The 18470-nt window shown below is 36.2% G+C and overlaps 2 protein-coding genes across 17 annotated transcripts in view; one reads left to right on the forward strand and one right to left on the reverse strand.

Moving 5' to 3' along the window:
* Nucleotides 1-2137, forward strand: part of LOC408959 (protein unc-13 homolog 4B) — a 31301-nt gene extending 29164 nt beyond the window's left edge. For all 11 annotated transcript variants that reach the window (XM_016913488.2, XM_006561428.3, XM_006561426.3 and 8 more), the window contains 3 exons: nucleotides 519-642; nucleotides 796-989; nucleotides 1072-2137. In XM_016913488.2, the coding sequence (XP_016768977.2) occupies nucleotides 519-642; nucleotides 796-989; nucleotides 1072-1166 (413 nt within the window). In that variant the 3' untranslated portion in view covers nucleotides 1167-2137. The remainder of the gene's footprint in view (nucleotides 1-518; nucleotides 643-795; nucleotides 990-1071) is intronic.
* LOC725021 (trypsin 3A1) overlaps nucleotides 1-18470 on the reverse strand; it is a 44434-nt gene that overhangs the window by 24103 nt on the left and 1861 nt on the right. For 2 of the 6 annotated variants that reach the window (XM_026442430.1, XM_026442433.1), the window contains exons 3-4: nucleotides 4705-4774; nucleotides 4078-4158 (exon numbers count right to left, since the gene is read on the reverse strand). In XM_026442430.1, coding sequence (XP_026298215.1) covers nucleotides 4078-4093 — 16 coding nt within the window. In that variant the 5' untranslated portion in view covers nucleotides 4094-4158; nucleotides 4705-4774. Of the gene's footprint in view, nucleotides 1-4073; nucleotides 4159-4578; nucleotides 4680-4704; nucleotides 4775-18470 lie in introns of those variants that run through there. The other 4 variants (XM_026442434.1, XM_026442435.1, XM_026442432.1 and 1 more) reach the window with 3 other exon arrangements.

The following is an 18470-nucleotide window of genomic DNA, read 5'->3' on the forward strand; positions in this document are numbered from 1 at the left end:
TATTTTTGTTTTCTGTTATTGTGTATTATATCCGTAGTTAGAGAATGTAAGAATATCTTAGAACGTCAAACAATTTTTCTCATCTCTTATGATGGAATGATGCAAATCTCTATAAGGTTCCAAATTATAACGTGAAAATTATTTTCAATCCTTCCAAGATAAATTGATTTCCTCAAAGTTACATTATTTTTCAATAATTTCTTTCTTCGTGAAATGATATTCTTTTAATACTCGATAAAATACAAGGAAAATATTCGATAAAATTTTTCGATACCTAGAAATTTAAAATCTGTAAGATTCAACGATCCCTCTTCAATCTTCATAATTTCAGAATTCGTGAATTAATAAATTCAATATCATTGTAAAAAAAAATATGATTTGGAATGTTACATTGAATGTGGAACCTCGTAGATAAAGAATCAAAAAAAATAGTCACCTTCATCGTGCATGAACCCACATTGGGGTGTTATTGGTATTTGAAATCGCAATGGAAATATTTTTCCTTCTATTTTTTCCAGGTAGTTGCGATTCGTACGTGAAAGTGAGACTTCTTCCGGAGGAAAAATTCACCGACGTGAAATTACCTAAAACTCATGTGCAAAAGGAGAATTTGTACCCCCTGTACGATGAAATTTTCAACATGTGAGTAATAATCCAATCTTTCTTCAATTATTCAGAATATGGATGAAAAATTTACACGAAATGTAAAAGGAAATATAGAAGAAAAAATAAAGAGAAGAATTATTTTTTAATATATCTATAATTATATTTGAATCGTGTAATTTATACTTTCAGTCCTCTGACCAGCGAGCAAAGAGCTACAGAAAACGCGATCGTAGCGTTCGAACTGAAAGACAAGGACTTTTTAAGATCGAGATTCATGGCGGAAGCTTTCCTTCCGTTCAGTGAAATTCCTGAAACGGGACCAGATCGAGGGATCGAGTCTCTCGAACAAATTCACTTGAAACTTTCGCGTCCTATAAGGAAAAGTAAGTTTTATATTTTTAATTCTGTATTTCTATATTGTTTTTTTTTAATTTTCTTTTTTTCACGATGATTTTTTTTGCGCAGGTACAGACATAATCCAAGCGTTGGAACACAGAAAGGGAGACAATCAAGCGACAGAGTTCTTATCGAAACTCAGCTCTAAAGCTGAACGAAAATGATCGTTGCTATTCGTGAAAAAAACGACTGAAATTATTCGTTACATCATGCAATAAAATTCGCGAGCAACGAATCACTATGAATTTTCAAAATGAATGCAAATTGTTAAAATGAATCTTTCGCGCGATTTTTAATTATTTTTCGTAAATCATTCGAATTGTTGTTTAATTAATTAATCATCCGCGCTTACTAAAATATCATCAAAACTATACTAAAATATTATTTGGGTAATGTTACTCAAAATTGTTTTCACATTAATAATTTATAAATTACGCGATATGTAATACGATATCTTTTTATTAATATTTGAAAAATCGAAATGCTGTTCAATTTCCCACGTTAAATAAAAAAGCTTGCCTAAAGAAAATAATGCAAGGAAAGTATCGTTGAATAATAGACTATTTTTATAAAATTTTTACAAATTATTTTCAAGACTAAATCCTATTTCTAGACTGTGTACGCTTCGAGTGTCTAACATCAAATATATTTTCTTTGAATGAAACACGAAACGTCGCATTTCAAAACTAGAAAAAACTTTAAGGCTGAGTAAGAAGTACTATTTATAAGCAATATGCGAAATTAATTATTAAATTAATAAATGCTGCAATAAATACTGAAAAAATGAATTGAAGGATTCATATAAAAACTAGCCTTGATGATTTTTCTAACAAAAAAGAAAGAGAAAGAGAAAAATACATTTAAAAAGCATTAATCAATTATTTAAGGTTATTTTTCTAATCTATAATTAAACAAAAATCGTTTTTGTAAATGAATCCTTCAATATTTCAAGTAAAAAGCTTCTAATAAGAAAAATCAAAATAAATTTTGTAATATATGTGTACATAGAAACTCAGCTATGCATGTAAGACGTATACGTTTTTTGTATGTGAAAGAGTATGTTTTATCTAGTGTTATTGCATTATTGTTGAATCATTTAATTCTAAATAAAATCGTCGAGAAATCTGTTATCGAAGATCCTGAAGATCTATTTTATCTATTGAATATTTTTTCACGATATTAATATATCATGAAATTTTGCAAAATATCGAATAAAATAATTTTAAAATGAAAAAATATAAAAAAAGATATTTCATTCATAAAGAATGATCGATAGACTGCGAATTTTTATGCAATATATTCTTCATCGAGAAGAATATTACAATATTGAAGAATACAATGATTTGTTATTGTTAGATGACATAAAAAATCCCATAATCTAATAATCATCTGATTTCAAATATTTGTACTTGAAAAAATTCAAAGTTATAAAATGAACGATGAAATAAATTATTAAAAGATATTAATAGAAATGTTGTGTTATTTTATCGAAAATTCCATTAGAAAATTGAACATAAAACAACATAAAAAAAGAAATTTTTTGCGTAATTCTCGGTATCTCTTTTCGAAAAAAAATTTTCCAAAAATAACATAAATAATATAAAAATAATATAAACAATTTATTATAATAATTTTAATCAAATATGATTTAAAAAATAATTGTCAAAATTTAAAAAATTTGATAAATGAACGATAAATTGAAAAAATTAACTAAATCTGAATGAATTAAAAAAAAAATTAATAAATAAATTAAAAACTAGAAATATTAATAAATGAAAAAATAAATGTACAAATTAATAAAAAAATAAATAAATATTAATTAAAAAATAAAATTAATAAATATACAATATATAATAACAGTATTGAATTTTAATTATTTATATTTTAAAAATAAATTATTAAAAATGATAAAAAACACTAAAATCGACAGAATTTATTCGAAATATTATAATCACGATTTATACGCAACGAAGGTTCGACGGAGAATAAGCACTTTCTCCCTCTTTGTTCTGTATTTATAAAAGGTCGGGGAAACGAAGTTTCACGACTGTATACGTTTCTTACCGATGTTTCAAAATTGATTTTTCGAATATAATAAATCCAAAATTTATCATTTTTTGGATTTATATTATTTATTTATATATTTAACAATTTATTATGATAATAAATATTGCAATTGATATATATTTTTATACACTAAAATTAGATTTACTGTTTTACGGTATTCATTTTCGAGTTATTACCGCGTTAAAATATTTTAATTGCGTTTACATTCGAAGAATTTTTATAACATACCAATAAATGGACCATTTTAGTGACCGATACATTAAAAACTTTTTAATTTATAGTTTTAACTTTTATGTATTTAATAATTTATTATAATAATAAGCTATAATAATTTGTTGCAGTATTGCGAATAGTAAATATAGCATTTGATATATATTTTTATAAATTAAAATTATATTTACTATTTTATATTATTTAATAATTCTTTATTTATATTTGTGTGAAAATATTTTATGCAAAAAACACTAAAAAAATAGCTACAAATGAATTTATAACGATCAATAATTTAGCGATTTTTAGATTTTTAGAATTCATGTACGTAATAATTTTTTTTTTCACAAAATAATAAAAATTTAATAATTAATAAACAATTTTTGTCCATAATTTTTATATTATATTTCGAGATATTATGAAAATAAAATAATAATTTTAATAATTTTATATTTAATAATGTCTAATAATTTTAATTTATTTCTTGTACATATATTTAAAAAATATATTTAAAAATCAAAGAACATGCAATTTACTGTTCGTAGATAATATATTGGAACAATAATTATTTTTTTTATGCAATTCCCAATTTCCCATCTGTCAATAATGAAGTATACCGACAATTGCAAATGCATAAAATTATCATAATCGTGAATTAACATATTTTAAACATTCGTGAATGAAAAATGTATATTTTAAACTCGAAATTCACACGCAAATTTTAAATTATAAAATTAAAAATTAAATTATAATTTTACACGTTTAAAAAGTATAGGAAATAAAATGGTACTAACTTACGACTGTTTTTCCCCATCTGGTAACTGTAGTTCAGCGAATAAAGTCAGGCTCATAGATGTCGATAATGGTCAAGTTAGCTACCTGTAAATTTTTTGAATGAACATTTTAAAATATGAAATAATACTTAAATATCATAATTTCCAATATTTTATTAATTCCATTATTTTTAATTTGTTTTAAATTTTATTAAATATTTTTGTATCTAATAGAAAATAGTACAAGCCTTAATTTAACAAATTATAATTTTTTTCCATTAGTGAAATTTGTTAAATGAGTAATTGCAATATATTTTTATTTATTTAAAATCAACAACATATTACGAATTTTGGCGAAAGTATAAGATAACATTATCAATTTTAAATTTCTATTCTTAATTTTGATTTCTAACGATTATAATAATAAATATATATATAATTTTTAATTTTATAACTTGTTCAATATTTTCACTCATTTACTATTTTCACACATAATTAATGAAATATCTTTACATTATCTATATACCAATATTAATAAATATAAATTGATATATTATCGCAAATGAATCAAGTTTCAAACGATAATTTTCAATCGTGATCATATTATTATTGCATTTTTTTTTTTAAACAAACATTGAATACTTTATCTTACCACTTCACGATCACCGGTATTGTTGGAGGAAATAGGTTACTGAATCATCATCGAGAACTGAAAGAGGGAGCTGAAATATCAAAAACGAACTTTGTTCGAGATTAAATCTTTTTTTTAAAATTAATCTTCGTGCTATCTCGTATAGATACAATTTTTCTTTCAAACACAATAGCAATATATATATATATATATATATATATATATATATATATATATAAAATGAATCACAAGACCGTTTGTGTATTAAAATAACAAATATTAAATAAATAATTATTTTATCCAGAATTTTCAACGAATCCTTTCACAACTTATTACCTTTATGAATACCTATTTCTCTACAACAATGCCTAATCCCTCGTTGTTATTTCCCTCCTCCTTTCCCTCGCCCCTTTCCCCCAAAAAGAAGCACGTTTAAAATTTCATATTGCACGGCACACAACACGGATTATTTAATAGATTCCGTTTCGCAACATGTTATCTCGTTATCATGGCCCTTTGAGCCCCGATGATTCAATGGCGTGCAGAAAATCATCTATTCAATGCCTCTACAAGTGCACGCGATCTAATTTCACAATTTCATATTATATAGCTCCATATTAATCTTTCCTCCTTCCCTCCTCGATAAATCATAGGAGAGAAGAAGAAAAGTCTAAAGGCTTGTCTTCAAACGGGATCGTATTGTAAATGGATACAACGATTAATATATGTATTCGGTATAATACATACACGTCGATACGATAATTTACAAGGATCGAGGACACGATAATAATGGAAGCAAAATAAGGTCTCTCCCTCTCTCTGTCTCTCTTTCTCTCTCTTTGGCGTATTAATTAAAATACGCAAACAAAGGTTTCTCTTAACGATCTTAACGGTCGATGGCATAGACACCGCGTGTTGTTACCGCGCCGCTGTAATTGGGTATAATGAAATCTATGGCATCGTTTTAGAGAAAGATCGAAGAAAAAAAAACTGTTTAAAATTCAAATGAATGCGAAATGCAGAGCCAATAATCGAGATCGAGTTTTCGGAAGTTTTATGCGCGAAGCAACGATGGCTCTTCGGCTCTTTTAATCCCCTTACAATTGATTTCATATTACTCTGATTGAGTTCGCCCCATCCGGTTCCACGGTTACGTTGCAAAAGGAGAGCCCCCTTCAAAAGTTGCGAAATTGAATGTCATTCGACTTTATGATCGGGCAAATTGTGCGTAAAACGCGATTTTTTTTGTGAAAAAAAGAAAAAGGTTCGTGCAATTAAGCGGGCATGTATATGGGACATAAATTGAATAGTGAACGTTGAAAATGACACTGAAATGAGATTGAATAGCATTTCGTCTCTAGTATTAAAGCATATATCTATCGATAAGATAGTTTCACGAAAATAAAGTAGCAGAAAAATTTTTTCTGAACGTAGGAATTGATATTTATGGGAGTAAGATATATTTTAAACGATGGAATGGTTGGTTAAAAAATTCAAAAAGGATGCTGCATAAATTATACTCGCAAAGTTAATTTAATAAACTGTTAAATGGAGCAAGCTGCAACTGCGATTCAAGTTACAACAATTGAAATAAATAAATAAAGTAGAAATAAAATCAGGAGCAAGAGAAATAAAAGGGAGAGCGCGTTGTTGTGCAAGGGGGCTAGTCGCTTTATATATTTCGTTATTAATAAATCAAGACGAGGCTCCTCGCCACGTTAACTTTCCGCCCCCGTGCATGACTCCACGATGCACCGGATTTACTTTCTTCTCTCGATGTTTATTAAAATTTTCGGTACACCGCCGGAGACGGAGGGCCTTTTTGTCATGCATAACCTCGCTCGTTGCTCAAAGGGAAGCTTCTAAAAACGAAGATCGTGTGCCTGTGCAAAAAAAAGGGGAGAGGGGGAGAAAGAAGCGAGGGAAAAGGAAGAGAAAGAGAAAGAAGAAGAAAAAAAGGAAGAGAGAACGGGTTGCCACTTTAGCGGAGGAGCCGCCTATAACGGGATGAGAAGTTTCGATCGAAGGACAGAGTGTTCCTTAAACGAAACTTTTCGGTTGCTTGAGATAACGTGGGATTATTACCACGGAACTCTTTCGAGAAGGAACAACTCTGTTCAACGATGAATCCATATCCGTTGCAACGAGTGTTTTTTCTGTCGGAAATCAACCACTTGAAATCAACCTTCGAAAATATTTACATACACAATTATACAACCATCGTGTCCGTAAATCATTTTCAATGGAACGCGGGTGTTTTGTCAGCTGTTCGATAGAGAGAGATGGGTTATTATCCGATCGTTAGTCATCGATTTCTTTCCTCGATCGACGATAACAACGGATTCAATTAATTCGGCCAACTTTTCATTCGGGATTAAAATTCCCTCCGCGAATTTTACGTTTACACAAATCTTGATTGCGTAGCTCAGACGACCTTATCGCGCTCGTCCGTTCTAAGAATAACTTTTGTTCTGCTTCTTCGATAAGGATTTATCGCCTCTGATTACCTTCCTAAGGCCGTTTTCGTTTTTTCTTTTTTTCTTCTTCTTTTCAACCTCGTTCAGATCGGAAGAAGAAACTTACGGAGGAGATAAATCGCGAGATTTTTAACCGGACGGAAAATGACGATGAAACGCAGTAGATTTATCGAGTTCTCTCGCTACGACTATTTTTCCACGGGTAAGATAAGTAATACCGGCCACCTTCGGATCTGATACGGGAAACAATAATAAAGTATGTCAAGTACGTCACGGCGCAATCCTCCGTGATAAATAAACGGACGGGGATGAATCGTCGGGTAAAATTTTGCATGGCACGGATGCAAATCGCGTCTCGAGGAATAAGAAAACTTTCTCTATATATATTCTATATATATATGCTTGCTCTCGGTTGAATCTCTCGGTTATTTGCACGCGTTTTGATTACGGCAATGTGTGCACACGCAAACATTGTGCACCGGTATATAAATAGCAGGAGAGACAATTAAGGAGAACGAGATCCAGATAAACTCGTAATCATAGTGACGAAGAAAGGTGGTAATAAAACGGATGCATCCAGACATCTATTTCTATCGCAATTAGCTTAGGGACATTTTAACGATGTTAAACAGAACGTTTCAGATTACTCCACTCTTTTGATGGATTACAATTCACATCATTTTTTACGCGTGTCGACTCACTTCCATGAACGAAGGCGATACGCGTGTGTGCGATCCAAAACCAACGATTAGAAACGTGACTCGACAACTTTTGTACGACACATTGTACAAATACCAATTTCTATCGCGACGATAGAATACGAACGATGAATTTTAAAGAAACAGAATTAATTAATATTCCTCCCTTTCAACCCTTCTTGCCAAACAATCAAAAATTCCCAATTCCCTATACAATAATCCCTATAATTCCCTATAAATAAAAATAATATAAAATTGAAAAAGAAAGAAAAATTTCGTGATCAAAGAAGAGATGCCTGAAAAAACTAGACTAACCTAGAAATTCAGTTCAGAAAGTCGGTCCATCAACGGGCGTCAGGAAACACGGAGGGCGGAATGGCGGTTTCGCGAAATCAAGCTAAATTGCCTGGCGCGGCGAGCGGCCAATTTTTTTCCGACCGTATCCCGGAAAGAATCTAACCCGGTCGCCTCTTCCTAGCCAATTGGCGCGTACCTCGCCATTTTATCGGTAACCTGGAACGTGTTTGTGACACGTTTCACGGAACCGTACATCCACACCTCTCCGTGTTCGCGCGCACACACACAGTGCAGGACAGAGGACGCGTGCGTGCGTGCGTGCGTGCGTGTGCATCGTGCACGTACACCGTGGAGTGTACACGGGCGCATAATAGCGACACGGCGGCGGCGTTCGTACAGACAATACGTAATTACCGGGAATGTCGATCGATACGAGGCGGCTATGTAAACTGACCAATGATGACTGTTGACCGATAACAATCGTTTCGAAACGTGCAATCTAAAGCGACTTTAAAGCAGCGGGGCACAGGCCGGCTATTTACGACGATGCGGCGAATCGTTTCGCGTCGCATCGTCCTTCTCTCCTTTTTTTTTTCCGCTCTCCCTCTCCCCCTTCCTTGCTTATTTATTCTCCCCTCCTCTATCTTTTTTTTTTTTTCTATTCGAGCTCGTAATTTCATCGTAAAATTTCGAACACGTGTTAATCGGGCACGCACGCGTGTTTGCTCTGGAAAAAAACAGATTGGACGGGAAAAATGAACAGTTGTTTGGCCATTTTTACCGTTGTTTCGACCGCGAGTAAAAAAGAAGCTGCAAGCAAGGGTTTCGCGGTATTTATCGACACTTGCAGTAGGATGATGGAAGGGTGTTCTTGAAAACGATTGTTGAAAGAAACGATTGGCTCGTGTAAATTGAATGTAGGGAAACATTCGCGCGTACGTGGATTTTTGGGAGGATGAAACGATAAATAAATGTGTATTACTTAAGATATAATTGTTTAATCATATTCATAAAAGATTTATAATCTCGATTAACCACTATTATATATTATATTCATAACATTCATCTGTATCTTCAAGTAATTATGCAAATTCCTGTTGCATCATACCTATATATGTATATATAGATGTTACAAACTCCTATATTTTACCCCTATTGTACAATTTTGCTTTCATAATTCAGCCGGGGGTCTTACGATCCACTGGGCGTCTATATGAATTATGCAAAATCCTAGCATACTCTATGAGGTACAGTACAATACCTGCACATCACAGAAAAATTGTACTTCTACGTACGAAAATGTAGTAACTTCAACTTTGCGATTAAAATCTCCGGACAAGGGTATTTAATCGTCGATAATATAACGTTAAAACTAATGAAATTCTCCTCTCTCTTCTCTCCCTCTCCCTCTCTCTCTCTCTTTCCCCGCGAAATTAATATTTGAGCGCGACTTTATATCCAGTATTAATTTTATCTAATATCAATATTAATATAATACGCATTCGTGTGTACATCAAACAGAGGTAAAATTAAATTTCCATCGATACCTATCAATTGGTGATTGTCGATTAATATTTACGCTCAGAGATACAGGTGAATACGATTAACCACTAATATTAATAACTACCGATTTCATCCGATAGATTGAATCAAATCCAACATTTTTATAACCCCGCCGACTCCTCGTCGAATATTTTTAAATTCGATGAGACAAGATTTCTTCGAAATAAATAAATAAAAAACAGTAAAAATAAAATTCTTGAAATATATAATTGCAATATATTCCTCTCCTCGTAATTTATCGAAGCCCGTCTTCCGATTAAGAATCCGTCCTTGGAATCGAACGAAAAGTTTTTAATCGCGAGTTTTTAATCGACGCCTGTTCATCGCTCCGATCCGATCCGCCCCTTTCTTCCTTTCACCGCTCCTTCAATCACAGATTGAATCTAATCCCGCCAATAATGAAACACGCTGCGAACAGAACGGCGAGCGGGCCTCGACACGCGTGTTGATACGCGTTCAATGAAAAACTTTTAATCCGACTGCTCTTAGAGAGGAGTTTCGCTGCCGAAATGAAAGGAATTGGCCGGCTACAAAGAAAGAAAGAAAGAAAGAAAGATGCGAAAGCGAGAGCCTATTGGGCTCCGCCGGTTATTATTTTCATTGAGAGTGGAGTGTCGGGCGAGAGCTCGCTCGCGCGAATCGGAGAACCGGATTTTAATCCGGCGTGACAGTGACGAGACGCTGACACGAAGATCCGCACGAACAATCCCGTGGTCCCACACCCCTTCGTTGAACAGCCTTTGGAATTAGCATAAGCGCCACTAGCGGATCGCCACCGTAAATGAACGGATGCGTATATACATATAATGTTATGCATAAAGGCTTTTTCTCAGGCCCCGATACAATGGTGTTAATAATACTTTTGGTTGATCGATATGTGTGGCGTTTCTTTTCTCTTTTCTTTCTTTTTTTTTCCTCTCTCTCTCTTTTCGTCCTTCCTTTGTTTCCTTTACACGGTTGCTCGTTCGTTCGTGGAACACTTGCATCGTCGTAGTTGGTGGAAAGTTGTGATCGATCGAGGATAAAATTGTTTAGAGTTTGCTCTTTTGTTCTTTCTCCTTCTTTCTTCTTTTTTTTTCTTTCCATAAAGGGTGGAAAAAACGGAAACAGGGACGAGCAAGGGGAAAAGCGAGTTTCCTAACGGAGAGCGTTTTTCCAAAGAGATTTCCAAAGGTTGGCCGCAATTTGCGGCTTAATAGCCACAAAGGATTAATAATTAGCCGGCGTACGATTAAAAACGTAAATCGTTATTTTATCGAAGCTAATCCGTTCTCCTTTTTTCCTCCCCCCTTCATTTTTTAACCCATACATCGAATCTACTTCGCTTTCGCTCCAATTCTCTGAATAGACCTTTTACTTTGTGCCAATGCTTTCACAATGTATATATATATATACCGTGCGAACGAAAATAGGAATAAAAAAAAAAGAAAGGATGGATATCGTAGCGAAATATTTCTATCGTGTTCAAGAAGATATTATTCCAAAGATATTATTCGATTACGTCATGTTCGAATATCTCGACAGAAGGCAATCATTGATAAAAGTTTTCGCATTTAAAAAAGTTTTCCAAAGTTCACGCGTATATTTTTTATAAATATCCAAGTATGAATCGAAAGTAAAAATCCTACGGAAGATTTAAAGGGTGGTGGGAAGAAAGAAGGAAAGATTATCAAAACGAACGCTACGTTTTCCCAAATAATTCACCAAGGGTTAACCATCATTCGCTTCACTGTATCATTCTCCGTTCAATCTTCCCTCCACCGCTTCCTCTCAAGATTACTCTCAACACGACGAGGCTCGATGAGGCAAACGAAACGAGAAAAGAAACATCCCCGATCCCGTGGGGACATCCGTCACCCCTCCCTTCCTCCCCCAAAAAAAAGGCGAGGCCCATCATCCTCGACAAAATTCGATCCCGTGGCGAACAATAAGACACCACGTCCGGAGAAGAAAATCCGGTCGATCGAGGCTATTATAGCCTGATAAAAAAAAAAAAGAAAAAAAAGGCTCGCGAACGTCCGATCCACGGCCAATTACCATCAATACGAGGGTGACCACCTGACCAGTCACTGTGATCCAGATGGTGCCAGAACGAGGCTTAAGCCCTTGCCAGTTTGCCACGGCACGCAGAAACGCCCAACCAACACCCCCGGTTGCGATCGTAATTTCGACTTAACACCGATTTATCGCGCGGCCACGAGCCGGCGGCACACACGTCTCTCCGCTCTCTCTCTCTCTCTCTCCCCCTCTTTTTTTTATTCCTCCTCCGTTTAATAGTGTCGAAGGTGCGCCGGTCACGTTCGTTACGTCAATGGCCGGCCGTTCCTCGGCCGAGCTCGTCCCTTTCTTCGCCGCCATCCGTTTCACCCTTTTCTTCGTCTTCCTCGAATCGTCAAAGCCTTGCGAGACGGTGGACTCGTGACAAGTATCGGCGGCACGGGATCGGCGCGAGCTCCTTTTTTCCCGCGTCCTCCGCAAACACGACGACCGGTCTCGCTCGCGAAGGGCAAATCCGCTTCTTCCATCCTCTCGGCTTCCTCTTTCTCTTTTTTCCTTTTTTTCTTTTTTTTTTTTTTTTTTTTCGTGGAACGAAGAGGTCGTCGCAGGAAGTCGTCGATATCGTCGGTGGAGCGGTGTCCGGGAAAGGCTGAGGAACGAGGTTAGACGGCGATGGAATGGAACGGTCCCACAAACCGTTTTACAAGGGAACGAAAAGTATCCCGCCCGGGGTGCCTCGCTTTTGTAACGAAACGGGAATTTGCATGCTTTTGTGGACGAGAAAGCTGTCGGAAATGGCAGCTCGGAGGAGTTTAAGTGACCTATTGTAGGGAAATTTGGGACCCGTTGGGTTTGTTAGCAGTAGCCTAGCTGGATTTCCACCTAATTTCTAGGTTGCGTTTAGGAAAATTTTTTCGACATCGTTCGATTTTTCATTTCAATCGCGTTTACGTAAACGATGTAAAATTTTAACGACAACGATTAATGTCGAGTAATGAGTAGAGGATTTGAGAATCATTTTTGGATACGAATAAAATTTTAACCCTTATCGACAACGATTAATGAGGAAAGGATTTGAGAATACGAATCTTTTTTGGATAAGAATAAAATTTTAATCCTATGGACAACGATTAATGAGGAGAGGATTTGAGAATCTTTTTTGGATATGAATAAAATTTTAACCCTATGAACAACGATTAATGAGGAGAGGATTTGAGAATACGAATCTTTTTTGGATATGAATAAAATTTTAATCCCTATGGACAACGATTAATGAGGAGAGGATTTGAGAATACGAATCTTTTTTGGATAAAATTTTAACTCCTATGGACAACGATTAATGTCGAGTAATGAGGAGAGGATTTGAGGATCTTTTTTGGATACGAATAAAATTTTAACCCCTATGGACAATGATTAATGTCGAGTAATGAGGAGAGGATTTGAAAATACGAATCTTTTTTGGATAAAATTTTAACTCCTATGGACAACGATTAATGTCGAGTAATAAGGAGAGGATTTGAGAATACGAATCTTTTTTGGATAAAATTTTAACCCTATGGACAACGATTAAAGTCGAGTAATGAAGAAAAGATTTGAGAATCTTTTTTGGATATGAATAAAATTTTAACTCCTAACGATTAACGTCGAGTAATGAGGAGAGGATTTGAGAATCTTTTTTGGATACGAATAATATAATGTATCTTTAAATCTTTTTCGGAAGTATACATTGTTTTCCTTTTTTTGTTTTTATAGGGGGGAAAAATATATAATATTTAACAAGAGGAAAGGATCCAGTATATGTTTCATTTCGAAATTAAAATTTAATCTTCCATGGAGTGTTCCATTGTGGATACTTTTTAAAGGAATATTTCACACGTAACGGTTCGATATTTCTCCACTGGGAGCACGGTTCCGCTAATCAATGGAAACGTTACTTGGCCGCACGTGACGTTACGACACGAAGATTTGATTACGTACGCCGTTGCGTACGATCAATGGAACAAGCCGTAAATGAAAGCAATGAGTAACGCTTTGACGTGAAAGTTACTCGACCTTTGAGGTCCAGTCCTCACTCCGTGTGCCAAAGTCGAATCTTGTTCCCTGCCTTCAAGTATTATCCGCGTAATATCCCTCTCTCGAACAAAATCGTTCAAGAATTAATTATTCACCATTCCTTTTAAATTTGCATAAAAACGCATTCACGCGATATTTTACAAGAAAAAAAATTTTCAATACATCGTCGAGAATATCGATAAATATTTAAACATAATTTTCCATTCTTAGCAATTATGGATAATTAAAGATGAATCAACCGGATTAAACTAAACCAGTTATCGTACCACGCGAGATTAAATTAATCCTTGTAACGATACAAAAGCGTAAAATTAAAAATTTCAAACGCAATTGGATCATCGTTAGTTGAAATACTTGCTATCGAAAGGTTAGAAGGAATTTATATACAGAGGAATTCAACAATTTCAATAAAAGAAAAAACTAACAATTTGACATAAACATTCGTTTATATACGATTTATTAATTTATCACTGATTATTAATGTTGTTGGCTTACAGCTGACTAATCACTCGAGTATCTACACGATGGAAACGGATGATGCCGAATGATTATGATATTTCGAGTTACGTATCCTTTCGCGTTTGATCCTCGAGAAGGTGATAATTGGCACACAGGAGGGGCCACATTAATGCGCATAAAATGGGAACAGAGAACGGTGAGCAGCATTACCTCCATCACCGCAAGTAAATAGCAAGAAAGTCCTTTGATCGTACGTACAAAACAGCACTCCTTTGCCATAACGGCGCGCAAACTTCTGTTGCGACGAGCATCAAGCGAAATTAAATCGTCCCCGCGCGACGTGTCTGCCTCTTTGAGCCGAACGTGAACGCAAACTTTCCTCGTTTTTGAATAGAGGAAAAAGCACGTGAAACGGAGAAATATATATCCTCGAATGTAGGCTTTCTCCATTCGTCCATTCGATTACGTACGTGCGGATCCGTTACGAGCATAAAAATATTCATACGTCTGCCGTACGATTGAACACGCTACTAACCTACTATTTTACCAGATATTTTCCATCTGGCCCAAATGATAAGGAACGGGGAAGAAGGCGCAATTCATCTAAGCGTTTCGTTTCGATCCGGACTTGTTTCACGATCTGTTTGCATAGGATGTCTCATTTGAATATATACACGCAATCGAAATACGTTTTTCGAATCTCATTCTGTAGAGCGATTAGATCAGATTCTACGTTTATTTTAATTAGTGCTAAATTTTTGTAAAAGTATCGATAAATTATGGTTGAATCCTAAAGTGAATTAATATGCAAGTGATATAATAAACAAAAGTGCATAAATGCTAATGGATTGATGTCATTCTAAAAATTCAGAATGACTTTTGCTTTTTTAAATAAAACTGTGTACTTTCATTTGACTAGGTTGAACAACTAGGTTGATTTTTCATGATCGTTGGAATCATTTATAAGATATATTAAAAAGCAATTGTAAAAATTATTTCTAGAAAAAAGAATCTTTAATCCTTTTCTTTTTGTAATATGGAATAACGTATACATTTGATTTCTCTTGATAATAAGAATAATAAAAGATAACAACGGAAAATAAAATATTTCCGAGGGGATGAAAACGTCGAAAAATATTTACGCAAACATATTGTAGATACGAAATTACATCGTGCTTTTTAAACAAATAGAATTTCACCGCCATTATTATTCTTTTCATTCGAGTGTTATTTCAAAAAATCGGGGAATAAACTTTTGAAAACGGGGGGGAAGGGAACAAATAGCGCATGCCGCGAAAATATTGTTTTCATCACATCGACGGGAGAGGTATGAATGTATACATACGCGAGTTGGAAACGGAGAATCATCGATTATTTCACTTGTGAATACAGCGGCGAGGAAAGTTTTTAATCCCGTGGCCGGTGGTGGTACACGCGGCCTCCGTTTGATAAAGTGCGATCGTTAAATTCGAGTCTCAGAAATGTTGCCTCTCCCGCGTGGCGAAACGCGATGTTTTAAGCGTCGTTAAAGAATAGTTGACGTTCCACTTAAAATTAATAGTACGTATCGTTAAAACCGGTATGCGAAGAAACGGAGCGTGCTTCGAAATTTTACGACACTCGAAAATATCTCCTTATCACGGAACGATACCGTTTTGGGCCTTCGAAAGGAACGAAACGTTTTCAAAATGATCCCCACGGAAGAATTTCGCGATTGGAATCCTCTATTTCCTGGTAGAACTTAAAAGGGAAGCAGAAGTAGAATTAAATTTACATATTGCCATATTTAAGATATTAACACGATTTCGAAAGAATTCTAATTCACATTTCAATAAGAAAAACCGATCGTACGATACTTGAAACTTGAACTTGGATTCGTATTCCGGTTTCCAATTTCAAAAAAAATTCAAAATTCGACAAGAAGAAGGGATTGTCCGCTTCTCTATGCTCGACTCGAATCTAACAATCCGAGCGAACCTGGATCGTTTCGATCATAAAAGAGGCGAAGCGCGAATCCTAATCGAGCGAGTCGATCGATACCTTCCGCCCCACGCGAGCCGAGTTCGAGGAACAGAGAGGGGCGCAGGTGAAGGGAAACTAGTTTCTGATCCGCTACAGCGCCGCCGTTCCAGAACAAGATTCCCGGTCTGGTGGTCGGCGGAATGAACAACGACTTCCGGTGTCGCCTCCTCTTCGCCTATAAAGAGGGAACCCGAGGCGGGCGACCGCGGAGGCAAGGTGCACGCCGATAAGGAGCTACCGGCTCCACAAACCATCCAGCGGTTGGAAAAACAAGTTAATCGTAACTCGCTTAGGGAGTTGCTCGAGTCGAGGAATTGTCCCTTCCCCCGAAAACGAAATTAAACCTCGTCTGGATCTAAATCCAGAGAAAAGATAGATAGATAGAGAGAGAGAAAGAGAGAGAGAGATGGTGTTTCGGCGAGGATGGGCGAAGCCCAGGGTCCAAGTGGCGGCCGCGATGAAGGTATTTCAAGTCGAGCGGCAGATAACTGTAACGAGGAGGAGCTCGTTAAGAACTCACTGGTATTCCACTTGCGGGAAATAAGCCGAGTTCTGTTTCGAAATTATGCTTCCCGACCGATGAATATCGTCGAGCGGCTACTTCGCGACCTGTTGAAACGAAAAGATATCTCTGGAATTGCGATTCCATTGATCGTTCGCTTCGATATCTGTTTAAAGAAAAAAAGGAAAAAAGAGAGGAAAGGAAGAGAGGTTGTAATAATCTTCTTATCTAGCAAACGAGATAAGGAATCTTCGAGCGTCCGAAGGACGCTCGTCGGATTATCTTTCAAAATCCTACGCAATTTTCGATAACTATTCCTTATCATTTGAGAGGATGCCAACGATTATGCGCGTTCTTGAAAAGATCTTGACCTTGACTCTCAACGATACGATAATCCACAGACTTGATAATTCGCATTGATTATCGTCGAAATTATCAAACGAGCCGCGCAATAACTCCGCCGTTGAACCACCTTCGTTCATCTGATAATTTCGGCCGAATACGTGGATGGAAACCGTATTTAATGGAAGTCTATGATGCGCTTTTAATCGCACACGAGTGCGAATCGTGATCAAAGCCGGGCTAACGTTAACGAGAGGCCGGCCTGTTTAAACCCTTTGAAGGAAAAGTCAAACAGCAACGACCGCAGAAAGTTCTCCTTCTGCGGGGGGATTGCGAGACTTTCCTTCGCGCGCGTTTAAATGCGAGAAGAAAGCACGTTTTCATAGGGATACTTGCTCGTTCCTATGCAAAACTGAATTGCCATTGTTGGTCCGGCCAAGCGCCGCGAGTGCGAGTGCAAACTCGATTTAATCCCTGGCCAGGCGGCGAATTTGAAATATACTTTTACGACGAGCCGTGCCCGTATTTAACGAGGGCTTAATGTCACTATCGGCAAACCGACACGACAAGCGAGCCAACCACGGCCACCGTGGTGGAAAATTTCAAGGCCGACTTCCTCCCTTCGACCCGCACCCTTTCCCCGACACTCTTCTATTTACACAAGACGCAGCGCAACCCATTCCCCGCAACCCGGGAGAATCTTCAACAGTCGGCACAATTAAGTTGCAGTAATGGACCGAGAAGTAGTTTCTTTATTCCGTTATAAACGTTTCGCGCCCGGTTTAACGCCGTCGTTTTTGCGCTGAAGTAAGCAGATTCAAATTTCTTTCGATGTTATAGAAGAGGAACTATATAAGAGGAGGATTAATTTTCAATTTACATCTATCATTTTAATTTTCCATGTATTCCAATATTTATAACGTTTATATCCACGCGCGTGGATTTAACAGAGCAACAAGTCAAGGCACGAGAGAGATTAGAATCAAGAGAATAAATTTTTTTTCTCTCCGCCCGATTGCGTCGTAACGCGAGGCGATATCGCGCGGGTTAACAACGGACAGTCGCGTTCAGCATGGCCTTTTACGAGTATTTTCTTAACATTATGCAAAACGATTCCCAGCGGAATTACCGAAGGCACTCGGATAATTCACGGGAGAGCGCCTCGGGGGTGCCGACTGGATTCCGTGGTGCACGAATGGAAAGTCGTTTCGGGGAAAAATTCGCGTCACTCGGGGCGAGCGGGGATAGGACTAGACCGATGTATATATAGGAAGGGCGGCCTGAAAAAAGCATTATGCGAAACCCCTGGTGGAATTGCCGAGGAAATACAGGGGGGGAAAGAAACAAGAAACGGAG

The sequence above is a fragment of the Apis mellifera genome, linkage group LG8 (assembly GCF_003254395.2).
Source record: "Apis mellifera strain DH4 linkage group LG8, Amel_HAv3.1, whole genome shotgun sequence".
In the NCBI taxonomy this organism is placed as follows: domain Eukaryota; kingdom Metazoa; phylum Arthropoda; class Insecta; order Hymenoptera; family Apidae; genus Apis; species Apis mellifera.